This window comes from Phascolarctos cinereus, unplaced genomic scaffold, assembly GCF_003287225.1.
Source record: "Phascolarctos cinereus isolate Bilbo 61053 unplaced genomic scaffold, phaCin_HiC Scaffold_2;HRSCAF=192, whole genome shotgun sequence".
Taxonomy (NCBI): Eukaryota; Metazoa; Chordata; class Mammalia; order Diprotodontia; family Phascolarctidae; genus Phascolarctos; species Phascolarctos cinereus.
The window spans coordinates 45,592,324-45,612,637 of NW_027555625.1; the positions used below are offsets into that span (position 1 = coordinate 45,592,324).

Here is a 20,314-nt window from a genome sequence, read left to right on the forward strand (position 1 = left end):
CTCTTGTCTGTGGTTTCCCAGAGCTCTAAGCAGATAGTTCTGGAATCTGTGCTGTCTGCTGACGAGTTCCGATGAAGACCCCACAGCTTGGCTCTTGCCTTAGGGAACACTCATAGCTGCAGGGAACCGTGGGGGTATTTGCTGCTCTTCCTTTCACCTATGCCTCTAGCTGTCAGTCACTAGTACTATCTCTAACATGGACTCTTGCTCCAGTAATAGTTAAAGGGATTTGTCTAACAGAAGTACACTGTTAGGAGCAGGCAGCCCCTCAGCAGGTGCTGAGGTGAGCAGGGTGGGAGGCCGGTGGATGTACACCCTGATCTCCAGGTTTGCAGTCTATTTCTGGCTACCTCACGGCATCATTCTAGAAAGTCATAGTATCTTGACTTGTTTTCACATCTGTAAAATGAGAACAATTCAAACAAAGTGCAGAAAACATCAACTAAAAGGATAAACATCTGATCCCTTCCTTGCTAACCAAAGGCAGAACAAAACAGGACTGAGCGGGCATGATGGGGAGAAGGCATAGCCCTGGGCAGAACACTGCAGGCAGCTCTGTTATGAAGGATGAAACGACTTAAGGAATCATTTTCCTTGTTATGACTAAGAGAGTGGTCTGGGTTCCTGGCAGAGTTCATCTGACTACAACTGAACTAGGCCACTTCCTTTTGAAAGACCTTAAACTATAATTATCTAAACTGCAGACTCCCTCTGGGCTAACCAAGAATGCTTTGGCCTTTGCTCTGTGCTGCTGTATGAACTTTCAGCACCTTGGCTTGGCAGCTCTGTTGGGAGGGTCGTCTTGGCCCCAGCACTGACCACTGGGGGGCCTGTGTGCTCCAATAACCAACTGTGTATTTTCCTAGATGGGTTTTGGTCCTCCACCTCCAGCTCTCCGAAGTTACTCAGGCGATGGATTAAAGCCTTAGTTCCTTACTAATAGAGACCTATGATTGCAACTGTTTGGGAAAGCACATTCCTAAATAGGACTGCTGCTTGGGAGAATACATTAAGGCACTGGCAAGTGGAAGACAGCCTGGGAGCAGCAGTTGGCACCTGGCCCAGCACAGCACCACCTCCTCCCCTAGAGTAGCAGCAGACCTGACCCACATTTTCCATTAGCTCAAGAAACGGCTCTCTGTATTCTGACTGGAAAGAAAGCATTGGCCAGGGTTAAATGGCTGCCCCAGTATCATAGGGATAGTCTTATCAGCTTTTATTATGGTCAGTGAAGCCTCCCCTCAATCAGCAGTCCCTTTTCTTTTATGGCCAAATCTGGTTGGTTCTCCTGTTTTACTTTCAGTACCTCAAGTGCTGCATCTTGACACACAGCCCCCTCCTCCTTGGGAGAAGAGTCAAGAAAACAGGCTGCTGTTTCCGAGACTCTCTTAAACACACCAGCATGCTCTACCTTATCAGCCTAGAATTAAGCTGACACAAAAGTGTTGAAGGGACTTAGTAAAGATAAAATTAATTTATTTGCCCTTCTGAAGTCAGGGCATTACCTAGCTTGCAGAGCACTAATCATGTCCTGCAACCACGGCTTGGGAATCTAGTTGTCTGGAGTGCCTGCCCCCTCCGGGGCCTCCTAAGCCAGCCACCTCTTTGTCCCCATTCTCCTCCAGCATGCAAGGGAAGCTTCGGTGCACATGTGATGGCATGAGCTAAGCCGGGTCCAAACCCAGGAGCCTCCCCGGCAGTGGGGATGGAGGCTTGTAGCAGGCAGAGGACTGGTCCGTATTGGCCAGCATGGACCTGGTCTGGTCAGTGCAGAGCTGCTGTTCTGCTCCTCGAAGGCCACCTTGCCCAGAAGCTGACTCTCCAGCTCTACACTGCCCACTGGCAACTGAAAGAAGCTCATCTCAGCTGCCAAAGCTGCCACGGCAGAGGGGTCCTGACCGAATTGAGCTCGCAACATCATGTCCATTTTCTCCAGCCGCCGCTTTAGCCGCTTGGCTTCGCGCTCCCGGATAAGCCGGGCCTGCCGCTTCTCCGGAGTTTCGTTGGCGCGTTTGAGTCTCATGGCTTCTCGGGTCCCGCTGCAGGCGGCGTGCCCGCTGCTCATCCGTCTCCTGCAGGCGCTGCAGACGCTTGGCCTCCCGGTCTCGCATGCGCCTCACCTCCCGTTCCTCAGGAGTCTCGTTGTCCCTCCTGCTCTTCTTGGCCGTGCGCTCACGTTCCAGCCTCTGCAGCCGAACCTCTAGGGGCTCGTTCTGCCGCCGCAGAGCCCACTTGCGGACCCCAGGCGCCTGGGCTTCTAGCAGCTTGCGGTAGGCAGCGCAGTTGTTGCATACCAGTAGGATTCCAGCGGGGTACACGGGGGGACTGAAGGCAATGTCCTTCCCCTCTGCATTGGAGGGGCCTTCGCTGTGGTTGGGGGGTACAGATTCCATATTCAGTACTTCTGGAAGTTTTTCACTGAAAAGCAGAAGTGGGGAATAGTCAGTGACCTCTCAGCACAGCTTGGATTATAAAAAATCTGGTTCCTTGGGTGACTTAGGTGTTGGTCCTGCATTGATTCCTTGGAAATGCAGCACCCCTGGAGTTACCCTGCTTCCCATCAGGCCAGTGGCACCCATCTGTCTAGGTAGGATTCAGGCTGTACTAATGTTGAGGGGAAGAGCACCAAATATGCCAGTCCAAATGGTTTTGGTATACATACAGTGACCACCAAAACCAAAAAAGCCCTTCAGCCCCTCTGGACTCCTCTCGTCATTCTTTTTTTTTTTTTAACTAATACATTTTTAGTTTTCGACATTTGTTTTTATAAGATTTTGAGTTCTAACCCCCCCCCCCGATGGCATGCAATCTGATAAAGACTATACATGTATGATCATATTAAACATATTTCCACATTAGTCATGTTGTAAAGAAAAATCAGAACCAAAGGGAAAAACCATGTCTTGTCATTCCTGACTAGGCTGAAAGTCTGTACTATGGATCAAATGCTTAGAATTCTAAAGTTCAGTGAAGCTTGAATCACAGTCCCAGGAATGAACCCTGCCATGAAGCAAGGCAAGGCACTTGCCCAGTGTACTACACCCAGCCTCCCCTTCCCTTTGGCATTGACTGGGATGAAGATCAAGAGCCTTTGGAAAAGGTCAGACAGACCTGACAATGAAGCCCAACAGGGCTAGGCTGTCAAGATCACATACTACTGTTTTTAAGCACTGCTAAAGCAGTGGAGACGGAGTCCTAAGCACTGGCCATCCTTCCAAAGGCCTGGCTGCTTCTCTTCCCATCTGTTATCATGAATAACTCTTACTTAAGACCTTTTCCAGTTGGTAGTACCAGATGGGAGAGTGAAATTGGGATAGCATTTCTCCTCAAACCAAAATGAGTGAAGTTATTATATGCTATTACCAATTCTGTTTCCAAAAGCACATGGGTCAGTGAGCTCTGTTTGCATTGTCTGTCTCCATTTTGGCAAGGAGCAGCTCTGGGAAAACAGACCTTCCTACAACTTGTTCCCCACATGATGAAGCTGAACATAAAGCTGACCTGTTGAAGGTGGCATGGCTGGTGAAGCGGGCTCCACACACTGCGCAGTTGGACCGCTGGTCCTCAGAGTGGATGAGGAGGTGGCGGCCTAGGGACCCTGGGGAGCTGAGGGCGCGGCCACACACGGGGCACACATAACTCTTGGCACTCACCACTGCGGCAGTGTGCTGCAAAAGACAACCCTCGTGTCAACCAATTACTCTCTCACACACACCATCTCCAAGCCATCACCACCACCATGTAAACTACCCGCCGGGCAAAGGAATAATTTCTTAGTTCTTTCCTCTTATAGTTGGAACAGGAGACTCTAAGCTATTCTCTGCATAACTCCTGTAGGAATAAATATTTGTGCTTTATAGAGCTCTTGGCCTGCCTCTCTTGCTGGTCTAGGTTCTGACTCTCCTGAGAAATAGTGAGATAACTGGTTTTAACTATGGAGTCTGAACCAGAATACTTTTCAGGATCTCTCTTTGTGGACAGTATAGTGGGAGGGCTTTCAAGTGAAAGTTAAAAGTAACGAAGAAATAAGGAAATAGGAGACAACAGGAGGGAAATAGGCAAAAAGAGGAGGCTATGTGTTAGTGGGAATATGAGCTTAAATGCCTGTACTTCTGAAAAGATCATTGGAAATAGCTTATGCTCAAGATATATCCATTCTTGCAATGCAAAGACCTTCACAGTAGAGTCTAGGCTAACAAATAGGAGGGTTATCTTGTCAGAAACTATTATAAAAGTACAGGGATTCTTGGGTTAGATCAGAATATGCAAGTCCCACCCCCGTCCTCCAATCCTGCAGGATTATAATTTTCCCCCAATACTTCAGAAACATTAAGGTTACTTTTTTTCTTTTAAATTGAAGCTTTATTCATCATTAACAGATACTGGTTTTTATTTCATGTTTGAAAGATTCATTAAATAATTTTAATAGGAATAATGATAATTTCCCCAGTGTCTCCACCTGGGGGCTCAAATCATGTCATCCAATATATACCATTCATTCTCTCCAAAGTGCTATGCATTTAACAGGGAACAGAAATTAACCTCATTTTCCTGAAGAGGGAACTGAGTCCCCAGCAAGGCAATTAACCCAAAGTCAAAGACCAAGGTTAAGATGACATGTAGGGCTGGAAAGGAGTTAAATCATTCATTACTCAGGGTTCAAAAGAGGGTGTACAGCTTCTGTCAGACTCTATACCTGGTATACATGAGCAATGAGTTGTTCTCGGCTACCACAGTCCAACTGGCAAAGGGGACACTGACAGAGGCCAAGCATGGGGTCAGAATTCAGATGTTCAGAGACCTATAAACAAGCAAAACTTAATTAAAAATATAAAAGGCAAGTACACGGATGCTCAATTCAGCTGTTCCTGAGCCCAGAGTGTCTATTACTAATTTCTTCCTCTTTTCCCACCCCCTTCACAGGGCATAAGGATAAGGAAAAAAAAAAGAACAAAAACTGAGTCTCCATCTCATCCTCCTCTTCTCTCTGCAGACACAGTTAAGGAGAAGATAGTTAAATTAGTCTCCATTTCCATTCTCCTTACATGTCCTGACAGGAATGAACAGTGTGTTATCTCCTTTCCCTACTATATTTTTTGGGGAGGACTAGTCATGTAACTCCCTTCTGTGCATGTTTTTTGGGTGCCATCCTTAAAAGAGGTAACTGGAAAAGAGAGCTCCTTGGGTAGCAAATTCTTGTTTTCTTTTGTACACATGAACAGAGATTAGGGAGGGGAGGAAGGGAGTGGAGGCTGGGAAGCAGAAGGCCACTGGACAGAGACGGTTTTGTTGTTTTGGTAGGGGCCAAGGAATAGTCAAGAGAGGGGGCATCCAACCCAAGTGAAGGGTGGTCATCCTGTGGGCACTTTGTCACTTGCCTCGTGGTCCCCTATCACCTCATTCCCTCCAACACTCTGCTCTGCATTCTCTAACTCCTTTTTCACTTTCACCATCCCGCCATCCTCCTCGGATGTGTGGGAAGAGACTTCGTCTTGTGTGGTCTCCTCTTCGTCCCCCTCACTGTCGCCTGGAAGACACAAACCAGCCACTTAGTCCGACTCCAGCAGGATTCAGCCCTGAGCTTCCTGCTACACAAACTCACGGCTGTGTGTGCAGGCATGTTAGACAGCACATATCACGTGAAGTACCCTGGGGCTACAGCTGTGGTGTAGGAGGCTATACGCAGACAGAAAACGGGTGGGGTTGGAAAATGGTCATGGATCCCTGCCACGGAAACCCCCATGGGTCCCCATGCATTCATTTCACACTCTCAATCAAACCTCCCCACACAAGTCACACACTGTTCCCTCCCCCGGCATCACCTCCAGGCTCCGTACACTCACCCCCAACATCCCTCACCGACTCTAAGCATTCAGCCCAGTTGTTACTCCTTCTCTGCCCAAGGTCAGGACCCCAACACACCTCCCTCCCCCGGCTGTGGCAGCCCCAGAGACACCAGCAGGCTCTTTCCCTCGGTCGATGAAGGTGACTCTACCAGAGGAGAGGGTGACTTGGTAAATGATAATGACGTCACTTTAGGGAAGATGCTGCTCGCTACTCTGCAGTAATGGCGGCATGGCTGCCAGCCAGGAGCAGTGTGAGCTTGGGTCTGCACCCATAATTTTCCTAATTTTTTAACCAGGTGAATCCCTGAAGAGCTGACTGGAAAGAACAGGCCATATTTCAATTAAGGACAAAGTATAATTCCTGATAACTGAAGCTGGGTTTGGTTTGCTTTTAGTTATTAAGGAAGATGAATTAGATTAGACCAAAGCAGCTGAAAGGTCCCTAGCCTCCATCCCAAGAGGGTGAGCAGCCAAAGCAAAACTGTAAGACCCCACGTCCTTCCCTACCCCAGCTATGGGTTGATTTCCAGGCCTGACCATCAGCCCCGAAGAAGAGGACAGGCACCGCTTGGTTCTAGGTTCTAGGCATAGGCAATGGGAATGACTTTCATTGGCATGACACTTCCTGTTTTCTGCCTCCATCCCCATACCTCTAAATCCTCTTTGGCTCCCCAGAGATCCAAGCACTACCATTATTGGTATCTTGCAAAAGTTACCCATTACCACTCTGTCACAGATGAAATCACATCCCTGGCAGAAGGATGGCTTCTGCTCGGCTTGTCCCAGCATTTGGGACATCACGCTCTGCACAAACTGCGCAGGTCTGGACAGAAGCTTGTGGAACTAAAGGGTGCCCCTAACTGTTAGAAAAAATAATATTGAACTGCAATGTGGGTCCCTCTAACTTCCATCCGAGACTACATGTTTGAAGCTACATGTTAACATTAGCTCTTTTCATTGGCTGATGGGCTGGGTTTGAACCCTGGGATTAATTCTATCTATCTGTCTGTCTGTCTGTCTGTCTATCTATCTATCTATGCTGAATTGAAGTACCTAGAGTTACATCCCTATCTTTATCTATCCAAAAGCTTCAGGCTTTGATAATGAAAGACTGGAACTCCTTTAATAAGCATGTGTTTTATAACCAGCTCTTTTTTGATGGAGGGGGAAAGGAGAACGGTGGCAGGTTACTTCTAAGTTTAGCTGAAAAGTCTTGATACAAGAGATTGTATTAATTTTTTTTTAAAGCCTGCCAAAAGAGAAACTCCATTTTTTTTTCTGGATGGAGTTCCCTTTTTAAAAACAAAAACCCCTCCAAGCTCACTATCTAGAAAAGAGAGCCATCTGTTTTTCATAACAAAGTGATTAGATTTTTCTAGATATTATCATGCCCAGTCATGCCTGTTATTAGAGACACAGGCTTGTCCACTCAGTATTCTGTCAGTGTTTGGGGGCATTATTAGGCATCTTCATAATTAATCCTTTCAACTTCCTCTCTAGATTATAATGTCAGGTAAAAACTATTTTAATGGGGACTTCTTTTGTGCCTGGAGATGTCAAATTTGATCTCATTAAGGATAACTCCTATATCACACTGGACATTTAAATTCATACTACATTTTCCCCACCCCAAATTCTGTGAGGAGGAGGAGCCTCCCTCCTTTTAAGACCAGACCTGTGTTTTGATTGGGGGAAGCTATGCCAATGACTAGTTTTCAAGAAATGCCTCAGGCCCTGGCAGTTTACGTGATTTGTCAGGGCTGCAAAGTCAGGACGTGGCAGAGACAGAGTGTGAGCCCAGGCCTCCCTGACTCCAGGCTGGCTCTCTAGCTAATGCACCACAATGCCTCTCAAAGACTCCTGCTGCCTTTCATTAATTACAAAATATAAAGAGATACCCCAAAGATAGGGAACCTCTCCCCTCCACTTCCATGCCTGTTTGGACACGTATATCACACACACCAAAGATCTATGTGTGTCTAACACTGTGTCAGCCACTGTATACAGTGAGTGAGACATGATTTCAAACCTGGCCTAATGGAAGGTAAGCACATGCCTCTGACACACTAAGGCACCTTTTGTGAGCCTAACTCACGCCTCCTTTCGTCCTCACCCCCACGCATGCTCCCCACGGCACACACACTCTGACATTCCTCTCCCCATTGCCCTGAGTCATTACCAGAAGGTGCAGAACTCACTGCTACTGGAGGCCTGATCTCTCAGTTGCTGGATAGCTGGATGCTGATTGCCAAGATCTCCAGGAAAATCCGTTTTCATCATCGCCTGTCGGGCTTGCTCCTCCAGCCCAGCAAATACCTGTTCCCCTGGAGGTCACAAGGAAAAACAGTCAAGCTACCAGCTGGGGCAGCACATCTTCAGGGAGGCTGGCAGGAAGGTCAAATGTGAGCAGACAGGCTGCAAAGATCATTCATCTCCAAGTTAGGTTACTGCCTCCACTAGGCTTCTGGGAGCAGCTAACCTTCCTGAGCAGTAATAAAGGCCCTCTGAGCTACCTGTGGCCAACATCCCTAGAAAACATCACATACTCCCTTCCTTTACATCCTACTGACCTTGAGTTATTTCAAAGGGAATCAAGTGCAAAATAACAACTGCTTTCATTTGCAAACCTTCTGTTATGACTGGGGAAATTAAGGCAAGGGGATGGGAAGTAATCAGGCTAGAGCTAGGCCATTCAGTCTGGGGAGAACGATTCCTAACATGCATGCTTTATGGTATTCAAGTATGCAGGCAGAAAGCAAGCTAGACTATAAACTCCTGGCTGAGCACATACTCTCTAACCCACAGATCAAAGCTCCTTCTAATCCCCTCAAGTAACACATCCAGATACTGACCTTCCACCTCCCAAGCTCTTTTCCTCCAATATTTCTTCTTAAAGCCTAATGAATACAGCCAAAAGTCAATTAATTTCTGATTCAGTAATGGACACTCCCTGAACCTATTTCTACAAAAAGACCATTTATGCCTGAGACATGCCTTGAAGGGGCTGACCCAGACATATAACCTAGGGTTATATCCTAGGATCTCTTCATCCTCTTACTGATCTCTCAAAATCCAGGCTCCTCCTCCTGCTGCTTCAACACCTGGCTCCGAGTCTGATACATGCTAAGTATTTAATAAATGCCTGTGGACTAATTTCTGTTTAAAGAGACTGAGGCTCTACTCAGTACTGTAGGAGTTAACTTCTCCATGCTCTGCTCCTCATCCCCACGTGGCCCAGCAGGGAAGGGAAGGAAGAGTCTGGGGTTTTTTCCTAAGGTTATCATGATCTCAGACAAAATGGAAACTACAGCCATCATTCCCTAACCAGTGAGAGGTGGAGATGAGAAGCCCCAGTGAAACACCTCACAATAGGTGGAGCCTCTTCTGTCAGAGGAAAGGGAAGAAAAAGCCAGAGCTTAGGTTCCCAGTCATGTTCCCTGGATGGAGAAGGAGAAGGCATATGGATGACCTACCCATTCTGACCAGGATGACCTGGGAGATAGTAGAAGAGATATGCTAACTCCTCCTGCCCTAGACTACTGTATGGGAAAGGGCTTAAGGATTCTAAGCCTTAGAGTTATTACTACAATTAGGGGCAGCCTGGCCTGGAGTTAGGAAGACTGGAGTTGAGATTGGGCCTTAGACAGTCACTGTGTGACCCTGGGCAAGTCACTAACCTCTGCCTGCTTAGGCTTTCCTATCTATAAAACGGGCAATAAAATCACCTACCTCCCATGGTTGCTATGAAGGCAAATGATACAATAACTGTAAAGTGCTTAGCACAATGCCTGGCACATAGTATGTTAGTTATTATCATTATTTTATTACGCAGGAGGGTAGTCAGATTACTAATTCTTAGAGCAGATGGGGAGTCTTCTTTTGTGCAGATGCTGTCAGCTGACACCATTACTCATAACTGTCCCTGCTTCATTACTAAGAAGGGGGTTCAGGGCCCAGAGTAACAGTACAACAGAATCAACCAAGCATCAGTGACCACCAACTACCTCAGGCCCCTCTAGATACAAAGACAAAAATCAAGCAGGCCACACACTCAAGGGGCTTCTGTTCTTTAAGAAGAAAGAAAATGTATGTGTAGAAATCTCTATTTAGGCTTCCCTGGACTGTCACATGAGTCCCTAATGCAAAAAGTGAAGATCTGCTGTCCTCGACACAAGAGCCCAGGGACCTGACTTGCCCACAGCTGCTAGAGCCCAGAGATCATCTGGTCTAACCTCCTCCCTTTAGAGCCGAGGAAGCAAAGGCCCAGTAAGATAAAGGGAGTAGCTCAAGGTCACAGAGCAAGGAAGTGGAAGAACCAGGATGAAAATACCAATCTGACGCCTCACAGAAATGATGCCATAGGCCCCTCCAGCTTCCCATCGGGCCACAGCAAAGAGATTCTGCCTATGCATCCTGTAGGGCAGGGTGCCTCTGCTTAAAAACAAGTGGCAACAGACTGGTGTGACCCTGAAGGCCAAATTCTGGGCCACTAGACCCATGAGCAACAGAGAGTTCACAGAAAAACAAGAGGACAACCTTTGCAGCATCCTGACCATAGTAGCTGGTCCCTAAACTGAAGTAATAAGGAGTTTGTGAACTGTATGATTAGATTATGGCACCTGTGTCACTGCTGTCCACTGTTAAGTTCATTACATCCAAGGAAAATATAAACATTTTATAGTTACCTTTTCAAACAGTGGATAAGTACAGGGCTTCCTACTAAGAGATGGAACTTTACAGTTCAGCTAATTAGCACTAAGTGAGCTCAAAGGGCCTCATGCATTGCTATATTCCAAATGGAAAGAAGATGGGGAGCCAAGGGCACTCTCAAGAGTGGACAAGAATCCATTTTGCACAACTTCTCTTCCTCCAGGACTCTCTGACTGCTATCCTGGGCTAGCATACTTAAACAAATTAATTCTGCCACCCTTTGGTATCAATTTGTCAGGAAAAGTTTACATTCCTTTATCTTCTGGTCCTCCTGACCTAGGAAAAGAACCCAGGTAGACTGCATTCTTCAGAGATTTCACTATTTAAAATAAATAAGCAAATAAATCAGTCTACTCTTCCAGGCAAAGTACAGTGGAAAAGATTCTATAGTAGGAAGGTAAGACCTATGATTAACTTTAAAGAAAGTATTATTTATCCAAACACTCAATTCTACTATAAGGAGCCACACTTCTATATGAAAGTACTCGACTTGTTAAGGAAATGTCCAGCTACAGCTGAAATCTGAATAGATTACAGCAATAAATGTCAATGAATAATTATAGAATTGCCTATGATTATTTCCTCATTTTGAAACAGGACAGACTGATTCTGATTCTTTCTCCTTTACATAATACAAGACCACCTTATTGAAACATGGCTGTTTGGCCATTAATAGCTGAGAAAAAGGCACCTGGGGACCACAATAAGCTAGCATAATCTTACCTGTCCTTGCCCATGAAATGGAAATATTGTGGTTCTTGTCTGACAAAAGCTTTAGAGACTGGCTGATACTCAAGGCAAGGAAGGCTAAGGGCAATTGAGAAGTATGGGATGGAAGGTATTATATATAAAGTCAAAGATTTTAGGATTCCATTTCTTTTTCCTGTGATCCAGGTACTACAAAACTAGTCACTGTAACTAAATAAATGCCATTTTAGGCTTTTGTAAGACAGCAAAAACACATCCTAAGAAAAGAGGTGAGCCATGAAATGCGTAAGTCCCAGAAGCTGTCCATCTAGGGGCTCCATTCCCACTTCTTCCCACTTGAACAGTCCTGTAACACTGGAGACTGACCTCTCTCTGCTCTGTGTTAATAATGGCCCCTTACCTTACAGGGGCACTAACAGCGAAGGAAGGCAAAACACACAGTGCTCTTCAGCTGAAAGGGATAGTACATGATGGGTGCTTTAAGAGTCAAGGCTTTACAGAAAAACCTGGAAAGACTTATATGGTCTGATGCTAAGTGAAGTGAGCAGAACCAAGAGGACTTTGTACACAATAACAGCCACGTTATGCAATGACTAAGATTGTTAAACTGAACCTTTCTCAGCATTATGAGGATCTAAGACATTTCCAGAGGCCTCGGGATGGATAATGCTGTTCACATTCAAAGAAAGAACTATGGAAGTCGAATCGCTATTTTTTTTTTACCTTCTGTTGAGTTTTGTTTCATCTTTCTGATGGTTCCTCGTATTGGTTTTAATTTTTACTTACAACTTCACTAATGTGAAAATATGTTTAATGGGTATGTAAATGTAAAGCCTATATCAGATTGTGTGCTGTCTTGGGGAGGGTGGGGGGGAGGAAAAGGGAGAAAAATTTTCAACTCAAAAGCACATGGAAAAAATAAAAAAATTTAAATAAAAAAAAGGAAAAAAAAAGAGTCAAGGCTTTAGCCCTTTGATTAAGCTCCTTGAGGGCAGGGACTGTCTTTTGTCTCTTTTCATTTCCCCAGTGCATAGCACAGTGCTGGGCACATAGTAGGTGCTTACTAAATGCTGACTGACTTTGCAATAGGAAAGCAAGGATCTCTTTAAGATGAAAGTTTCATTTTTTTTAAAAGCAGTTTGCTCTATCTGAATACACTGCGAAGCTTCGGGAGATGACGTATTTGTAGCTGTCTTTCTAGATGCAGCTGTCAAGGACTAATGGGAGATCTGACACACACCTCAGCCTTTTAACATTTACCATGTCACTAAGATTTCCTCCAAGTTTTCATTCCAAAAGTTCTATATTCATTTCTTTCAAAAGTGAACTAGATATAGCACAGGAATCCCTCTAGAGAATTTGTTTTGAGAAGGAGGAAGAGGGGAAAAGAGGCAGAGGGCATGCATGTCAGAAATTGGGCAGCTTACAAAGCCCAGCACACTCTGAGTTCCTCTTCCCCCCCTCCCCCCAGCAGTGTCTGCAGAGCCTGAGCCAACAAATGCAGTCTGGCTACAGGAGCAGGGCGCTGGTGTTCCTCGGGGGCTTTGGGCCACGGCACAATGCTCTGTTTTCTTGGAATGCAGACCCAATGAAACCTAGTCATCGCTGCTTTCCTCTGCTGATGAACTCTGACTTGGAGCAAAGCTTCTGTAGCCTTCTCCTACTTCCTCGATCTTGAGTCTATTCTGATCACTTTTTTTTTTTGCTTTTAGGCAATTGGGGTTAAGTGACTTGCCCAGGGTCACACAGCTAGTAAGTGTCAAGTGTTTGGCCTGAAGCCAAATTTGAATTCAGGTCCTCCTGACTTCAGGGCTGGTGCTCTATTCACTGCACTACCTCGCTGCCCCCTACTCTGATCACTTTATCAGAGGATAAGGTAGACATACAGGATCAGATTCAATACAGTGAACTGGACCACTGCACATGCTGCCCCTCCCTTTCAGCCAGGCCGAAGAAGCATCAAAACCACCTACAGTCTGTCAACATTATTGTCAGGGCCAGCTCCATTGTACCACTGTTAAAGAAACAATCTTGGTGATCTGCCTCTTGATCATGCCAGGTAAATCCACCCTCTGAGAGTGTTTCCCTGTTCCCAACACCGGCTAGCCCCAGGACTTTCAGACCCACTTGGGACACCTGCTCTCCAGGAGCAGCTCCCAGCCCAAGAGTGGAAGGTCTTTGCAGAGGTGCCTGCTCTGAGTGCCATCCCCCACACCAGGCTCCAGTTACTCCCCTCTCTCACACAAAGGTCACTGGGCTCAGAGGCACCAAGGCAGCTGCAGATGTGCATGGTGCTGCCCTCCCCCACAGCTGGTCTGTGCATCTGTCTCCAGCCCCGAATACCAAGGCTCCCAGGATCTGGCTGACTAAAGCAAGAAGGGGCTGGAATGGACTTTAGTCTCCAGGGTAAAGGCCACAGTGTGTTATGCCACCCACATATTACTTACCAACTCCCTTTCATTCAGCCTGAGCAGTCTGTCTACATGGTGAGTGCTATTAGAAACTTCTCTGGTTGACCTACACCGAATCCCCTTAATCCACCAAAGAGGCCACTGCAACCCAGCCTGGCCCTGCCCTGCCCTGCCCTGGCCGTGTCTGCATCACTTAGCAACTTCCCTCCCTCGCCCAGCATCTGGCTCACAGTCCACACGCCAGATCACAGCAGCCAAAGCCACTCAATTCTCCTGCTCCTTCGCTGCCCTCTGAGAAGCGGCCACACACAGTTGCTTTGCCCCCCATTGCTAATTTACCTCTTCTCTTTCATCTTCATTTAATTCAACCAGCCACACCCACCTATATCCAGGAAAAATCTTGCACCAGAGAATTTCCACCTCCTCCACTCAACAATTTCTCTCTCTCTCAATACAAAATTTGTGCACAATTACTGCACAGCTTCCCTGTAACCTCAATCCCTTCCCCAGAAGCTCTCTCAAGCCTGACTCCATCAGCATTCTCTCCTTCTGAGAATGCCCCAATCCCCTTTCTTCAGGTCTATTTCCAACCAAACCTTCTTCCCTACTCACTGCACCCAGAGAGCCTCTCTCTTCCCCATACATCAGGGATCTGCTAGTCACCCTAACACAGAGTGTCACTCTTTCAAATTCTGTCATATTTTCTGGGTGAGGATCTCCAGTCAATACAGGGACCTTCCCCTTCATTCAATAAGTATTTATCGAGCATACAGCCCTGAGGAAAATTCCTTTTAAAAATCTGTTCCTTTGCTGTCCGGCCAGTCCTAGACACCAAACCGTATATCTACATATAAAACAATTCAGTAACAATGGCAAGCTGACATTTCTTGCCTGGAATATTGTAAGTCTCCTCCCTTCTTCAATCTGTTTTACCTGCTAGGAGGCAGTGTGGCAGGACAGAGAAGAGAGCTGGCCCAGAAGTCAGGAAGGTCTGAGCCGCCTTGCCTCTGACACATACAGGCCGCGTAGCCCTGAGCACTTAGTCAGAGACAGCTGGTGGCACCGTGGTTAGAGTGCTGGGCCTGAAGTCCCTGTTTGCCTCAGTTTCATCAACTGTAAAATGGGGATAATAATAGTACCTACTTCCTGGGTTGTTATGAGGATCAAATGAGATAAATTATAAAATTATAAAAAAAATTACTCAGCACAGTGCCTGGCACATAGTAGGTGCTCTATAAATGTTTCCCCCCACACATCCCTCTAAGACTACACATTGTGGAAGTGTTGACCTGCACTGGGGAAGGAGTTTCCCCACCAAAAGCTCCCTATGCCAATACAATCATAGGGAAAGTACCCCTTCCTCTCACTGTGGACAGAGTAATCTTCCTAAAACAACACTCTGCCCAGGTCACTCTTCTGCTCAAAGACTTTCAATAGCTATTCACTGCCTGTGGAATCGGCTCTCAATTTTCAGCATTCAGGTCTCTCTCTGATCACAGCCAAACCTCCCCCCTACCCCAACCTTGAGTTCCAATCCTTCATCAACCGAATTCTCTAGACAGTATCTAATCACTGTCCCTTAAGTAACCCACATCCATTTCCCACTCTGTGCTTTGGTCCGGCCTTACCTCCCCCTCTCCACTGATCTAATCACTACTCATTCTTCAGCACCTTTGCCTCTAGGAGGCAATTCACAGATGCTTCTTGCAGTCCCACCTGTCCAGGTAGCATCTTCTCCACCCCCACATCCCTAGTGCTCTTCGGTCCTTCCAGGTCCTGAAGGTATTACTGGCTGCATTCTTCCCTTTTAACAGTCAGCTGAGGCCAATGTTTGACATGTGGCCTATTCAGCTATAAGCTGCCTGAGCATTAGGACTATGACTTATTTGCTCTTTGTATGGACAGTGTCCATTTTAGGGCCTTGCACATAACACACGCTCAAGAAAATATGTGCTGTTGATGAAACTTCTTGTACTCCTCCCACCAGCAATTCTCGTATCTTCAAGCTCTGCCTTACCTCCCTCCACAAATTAAATCTAATGCTAACCACTGTCCTACTGACAACTCAGTTCCCTTTCCCAATCTGCTTTTTCTCCTTGGGTCCCAAGTTTTCAGAGACTCTAGAATAGGCTCCTTAGAACTAGGAAAGGCCTTAGAACTCATCTCCTCCAGACCCCTTCCTTTTTCTCATACTCACAGTGAACTTTATTTGGATTGGTCTGTTTCCGACGGGACATGTTTCCCTGGCCCCGTAGTTCTGGCCTCGTCCAGCTTCACCACTGGAAATGTTCCTGCCTGCTTGTAAGGCACTGACCTAGAGACAGTGACAACTGTCAGGAATTTCTGCCTCTGGGTATCACATAAATTTAAAAGGTAAAGGATTCTTAAAAACAGCCCCATGAAAACAGCATGAAATACCCCAGGTGCCAAGAGCCTATGTACCAAGAAATGAAATTACCCACAGAGAAACAGAAATGAACACATTCTCCAGCCCAGGACCAAGGTCCTCAGAGAATTCAGTGGAAGAAGGCTCCTCAAAGGTCCTCTCTAACTCCATCTAGAGGATGAGCAGGATCTTGGCAAGTGATCTGGACTGCAGCCACAGGACAGAGTGAGAGAAAGATACACAGGTACCCTGATCCAGGATGATTTGGGGCCCAAAGAAATCACCCCCATGAATGGCATCGGAGGTAAGCAGGAAGCCCAGAGAGGGATCAGAGCTCACATTTCACATGCCCACAGGAAGTCAAGTACTGCATACTGCAACATACTGAAGCTTCCAGGCGGCTGTCAAGCTCACATTGTAGTTATCTCACCCAGAGGTGACAAAGGCATCAGTCCCTGTGGGATAGGAAAGAAAGGTCCCCAAATCCTGGATATCTGTAAATGAAAATGGTATGGGAAAACACTGCTTCTGTCTAGTGATCCAAGTATAATGATGGACGGATGGATGGATACCAACAGTGCTAATTCCCCAAAGGGAAGAAAGGCCCCCACCGTAAAGAGCACCCACATGGCCCTGTGTCCACAGAGCCACTGGTGAAGCCAAAGCTAATGACTTCAGCAGCGAGACTCAATCCACCCTCCATGACTTGGAAGGTCATTTGACAAAGAAGGAAGCTTCAAAAGAGGAGAAACATTCCCTATCCAGGAAAGGCTGCAGAACTCCTTTTCCCTCATCCACTTTCCTGCTATAAGAGGAAAAGAAGTCCAAGCATAAAGGTTCTTCAGAATCTCTTACTTTGGAAGGAAGACAGCCAAGACAGATCATAGGCCTCAATCCTACCTAAGACAGAGAAGCATGTAGCTCATTCCCTTCTAAGTTTTTCCCATCTTCTCCCTCTATAAAACTACTCCTGTGATATACAAATATAGCTTACTCTACGTTAAATATGTAGCCAGTAGTGGTTTAATTATATTTCCAAGCAGTGAGGCATTTACCATTTGTTATACCAGACCCAAAATCAGATCCTGCCTCCCAGAAGAGAAAGGAAGCAACCCCAAAGAGCTAAGACAGGTTTGCATAAGAAGCAACACTGGGAAGAGCTTTTACCAGGATTTTCTCTCTCACCCTCAAGAAAAGAGAATCTCCTCAAAGCATCAGTTAAAAAATAAAACCCATCCCTCCAATAGCAAAAATTATACAGTGCTACTACCACAGGGAGAGGTTTTCTGTAGCACTAACTTTATTTTTTTTTCTTCCTATTCCTCAAGTCCAGTAAGTTAGCTTCTCTATATTATTATACAGTGTGACTTCACCTGGAGTTTCCCAACACAGGCATTTAAAACATTACTCACTTTTATTCAGACCTCAGGGTTTTAATAAACTGAGATATACCCCTCTAGTGTAAAACAAATGAGAAGTTTTAATTTGATCATCTCTAAAGTTTTTTAATTAATCAAAAATAGCAATCATGATATTATTTTCGTAGCATTTTCTTTGAGGAAAGGCCTCTTCTGGTTGAAGGGCCCCTCTCTAGCTCATTTTGTCAGGCAAGGACCTAATGATAAGGCTACAGAATTTGGGCTAGGTAAATAGGAGGGAGAGATGCATGTCTCCTGCATATTTTAGGTTGCCGTGTCCCCAGCTAGCATCTAATAATTCCCCCTAGTGGCCAAATCACTTGGACACAACAACCTGTGGGGTTCCAGGAAGGATGAGTAACACCCCCGTTCCCCCCATCCCTCAAAAGAAATTAACTACACACAGACCTCTAAAGCCCACATAATAATGATAATACTAAAGTCCAAAATAATCTACTTGGGCAAAGACCTAATAAGATCAACCCTTCACAGAGAAAGGAATTCAAAGATCATTGCTTTCAACTTAGCCTCAGTTCCCCCACCTAGATCTGAAACCATGCTAAAAAAAAAAGACAATCCTGGGACTCGATGACTTTTTTGAACAAAGGGAAGATGAAGAAAAAGAGAACTTGGAGAGATTCAGGTGTCAGAGACAGATTCCCAAAAGGAGTTCAGTCACCATTTAACTGTGGCTGGCAGCTGGGTTAAGAGTCCTCATTAAAAAAGGCCCAAAGTCTCCCCACCGACTTCTAGCATGATCATCATAGTGAACAACAAGGCTATTCTACAGGTACTGGGCTGCAGTTTCCTGAGCACGCTGAAAGTCTCAATGAGCAAAATCAGGTGAAATTCAAGCAGTTAAAGACTGTACAGTTCTCACCTCCAGCTCTTATGCTGTTCCCATGGAGCAAGTAAACTCGACTGAATCCAGCTGATTTTATCTGCGAAATTGGAGAGAAGAGCTAGTTATAGACACCTTACTATTCACCACATTCCCACCTGTTTGGACAGTGTAGTATCAGCTGAAATTTCTCTTTTCACTATTCCGAACTTAAATTGTCCCAAGGAATAATCATCAGACAAGTTCCAAAGGTCTTTACAGACGTTAAAACAAAACAAATCAAACAACCCCCTCCCCTCCCCCCGACCAACACCTTCGGGCAACAAAGTAGTCTCAGAAATCCAAAATGTAAAAGTTTTCTGGGGAGACCCGAAGCCCAGGGCTGATCCTCTCCCTTCCTAGCCCCGCAAGCCAACGGGCCTGGCTGACTCTTCTGGCACGGCTCGGAGGATAACAGCCACCCCTTTGTCACCCACCCAGCCAGCCACCGGCCCTGGGAGGCAGGGAGAGAGGCTGCGAGGGAACTAGCCCCTTCTCATGCGGAGACAGATGGACCGGCAGACGGGAAGAGGGAAGGGGGCGGGGAGCAAGAGACGGCGGGCACCCACACACCAGGCTCCCCCGGCGATCGGGGCCAAGGCCGGGGAGACAGGACCCCCCCACCCCGGTCCTCAAGCCCCAAGCTCGGAGCCCAATAAAAAGAGGAACAGATTGGGGAGGGCAGGAGAGAAGCCCTTCTGTCCCCATCTCAGAAGCAGACAGACGGAAAAGGCAAACCACAGAAAGGGCAGGGGGTGGGGAGGGGGGCTTCACCGACCGTCTCTTCCCCTCCCCCGCCCGCCCCGCTCCCCGACCGCCCGAGAGAGTCCTCCCCTCCCCCACCCCAGACGCAGACAGACAAAAGGACAGACAGACCCGAGCCCGGACGGCCTCGGGAGGGGGCGGGGGCTGCTCCCCTCCCGCCCCACGCCGGAGCGTCCCGAGCCTGGGCCGGGAGGCGGGGAAGGGGGGGGCTCTTTACCCGGTACCGGGCGCTCCGACCCCCACGCTGGGCCCCGCCTCCGGCCGGCCAGACAGACGGACCACCGGACAATGGACCCCGGGTTCGCGACTCGGGCCACGCCAGGGCCGGGGCCTCTCCGGGCCGGGGCCGGGGCCAGGCGGGCTCTGGCCGGGCCGTGCGCGGGGATCCTGCGGGCGGCGCTGCAGACGGACAAAGCCAGCGGCAGACAGACAGACGGAGGGGGGAAAAGATGGCGACGCGAGCGGCGGGACCGCGCCGCTCGTGCACCCGCCAGCGGGGGGGGGAGGCGCGTGCACGAGCAGGAGCCGCCGGAGCCGCGTCCCCGCCTCCCTCATCCCCGCTCGCCGCCGCCGGCTCCTCCTCCTCCCCCTCTCCATGGGCGGGGCCTCCCTCCGGAGCCCCCCCCCTCGGCCTGCCGCCACGCCCTCTGGACCTCTGCTCTCCTCCACAGTCAAGTTCAACCGCAGACCCCACATTGCTGCCCCACCCCGCCTCAGCCCGCCCCCCAAACCCCAAACCCCAAAGTGCCCGGCTCTTTTCGGCCCCCCTTCCTGCCCGAGCGGACGCGGGGCAGGGGGAGGGGTTGGTGGGTAGGGGGGGAGGGGGCAGAGCCGCGGGTGACTTTGACGTCTCGGCCCTCCCTTCCCCCTCCTTCCTTCCCCTCCCCCCGCCCCGCCCTCAGCTGGGAGCCACGAGGAAGTGGCCCGGAGGGGTGGGGGCTGTCGCCTCTCTTCCCCGCGAGCGGGCTGTCTGTCTGAATCACTTTGGTTGTGTCTGTGACTGTCTCTCTGGGTCTCTCTGTCTCTGTCTGACTGTCTGGGGTCCGTCTGGCTGTCTCTCTGGGTCTGTCTCGGTCTGCGTCTCAGTCTCTCTCTGTCTCGGCTTCTCTCTCTCCGTCTCTTCCCTTCCTCTTCACCTCCCCCTTCCCCTCCCCCTCCTCTATTCCTAACCCCTTTGCAGCCTTTCCACC

The 20,314-nt window shown here is 47.8% G+C and overlaps 1 protein-coding gene across 1 annotated transcript; it reads right to left on the bottom strand.

The window, feature by feature from the left end:
- Positions 1-1,459: 1,459 nt before the first annotated feature.
- On the bottom strand, positions 1,460-19,282 carry ZNF821 (zinc finger protein 821). Its single transcript, XM_020963729.2, is given in 9 exon segments — positions 1,460-2,032; positions 2,034-2,418; positions 3,502-3,668; positions 4,697-4,801; positions 5,379-5,527; positions 8,045-8,170; positions 15,873-15,989; positions 18,360-18,420; positions 19,236-19,282. Coding segments are annotated over 7 exon segments (1,416 nt in total). The 5' UTR covers positions 15,913-15,989; positions 18,360-18,420; positions 19,236-19,282; the 3' UTR covers positions 1,460-1,588.
- Between the last annotated feature and the right edge of the window lie 1,032 nt (positions 19,283-20,314).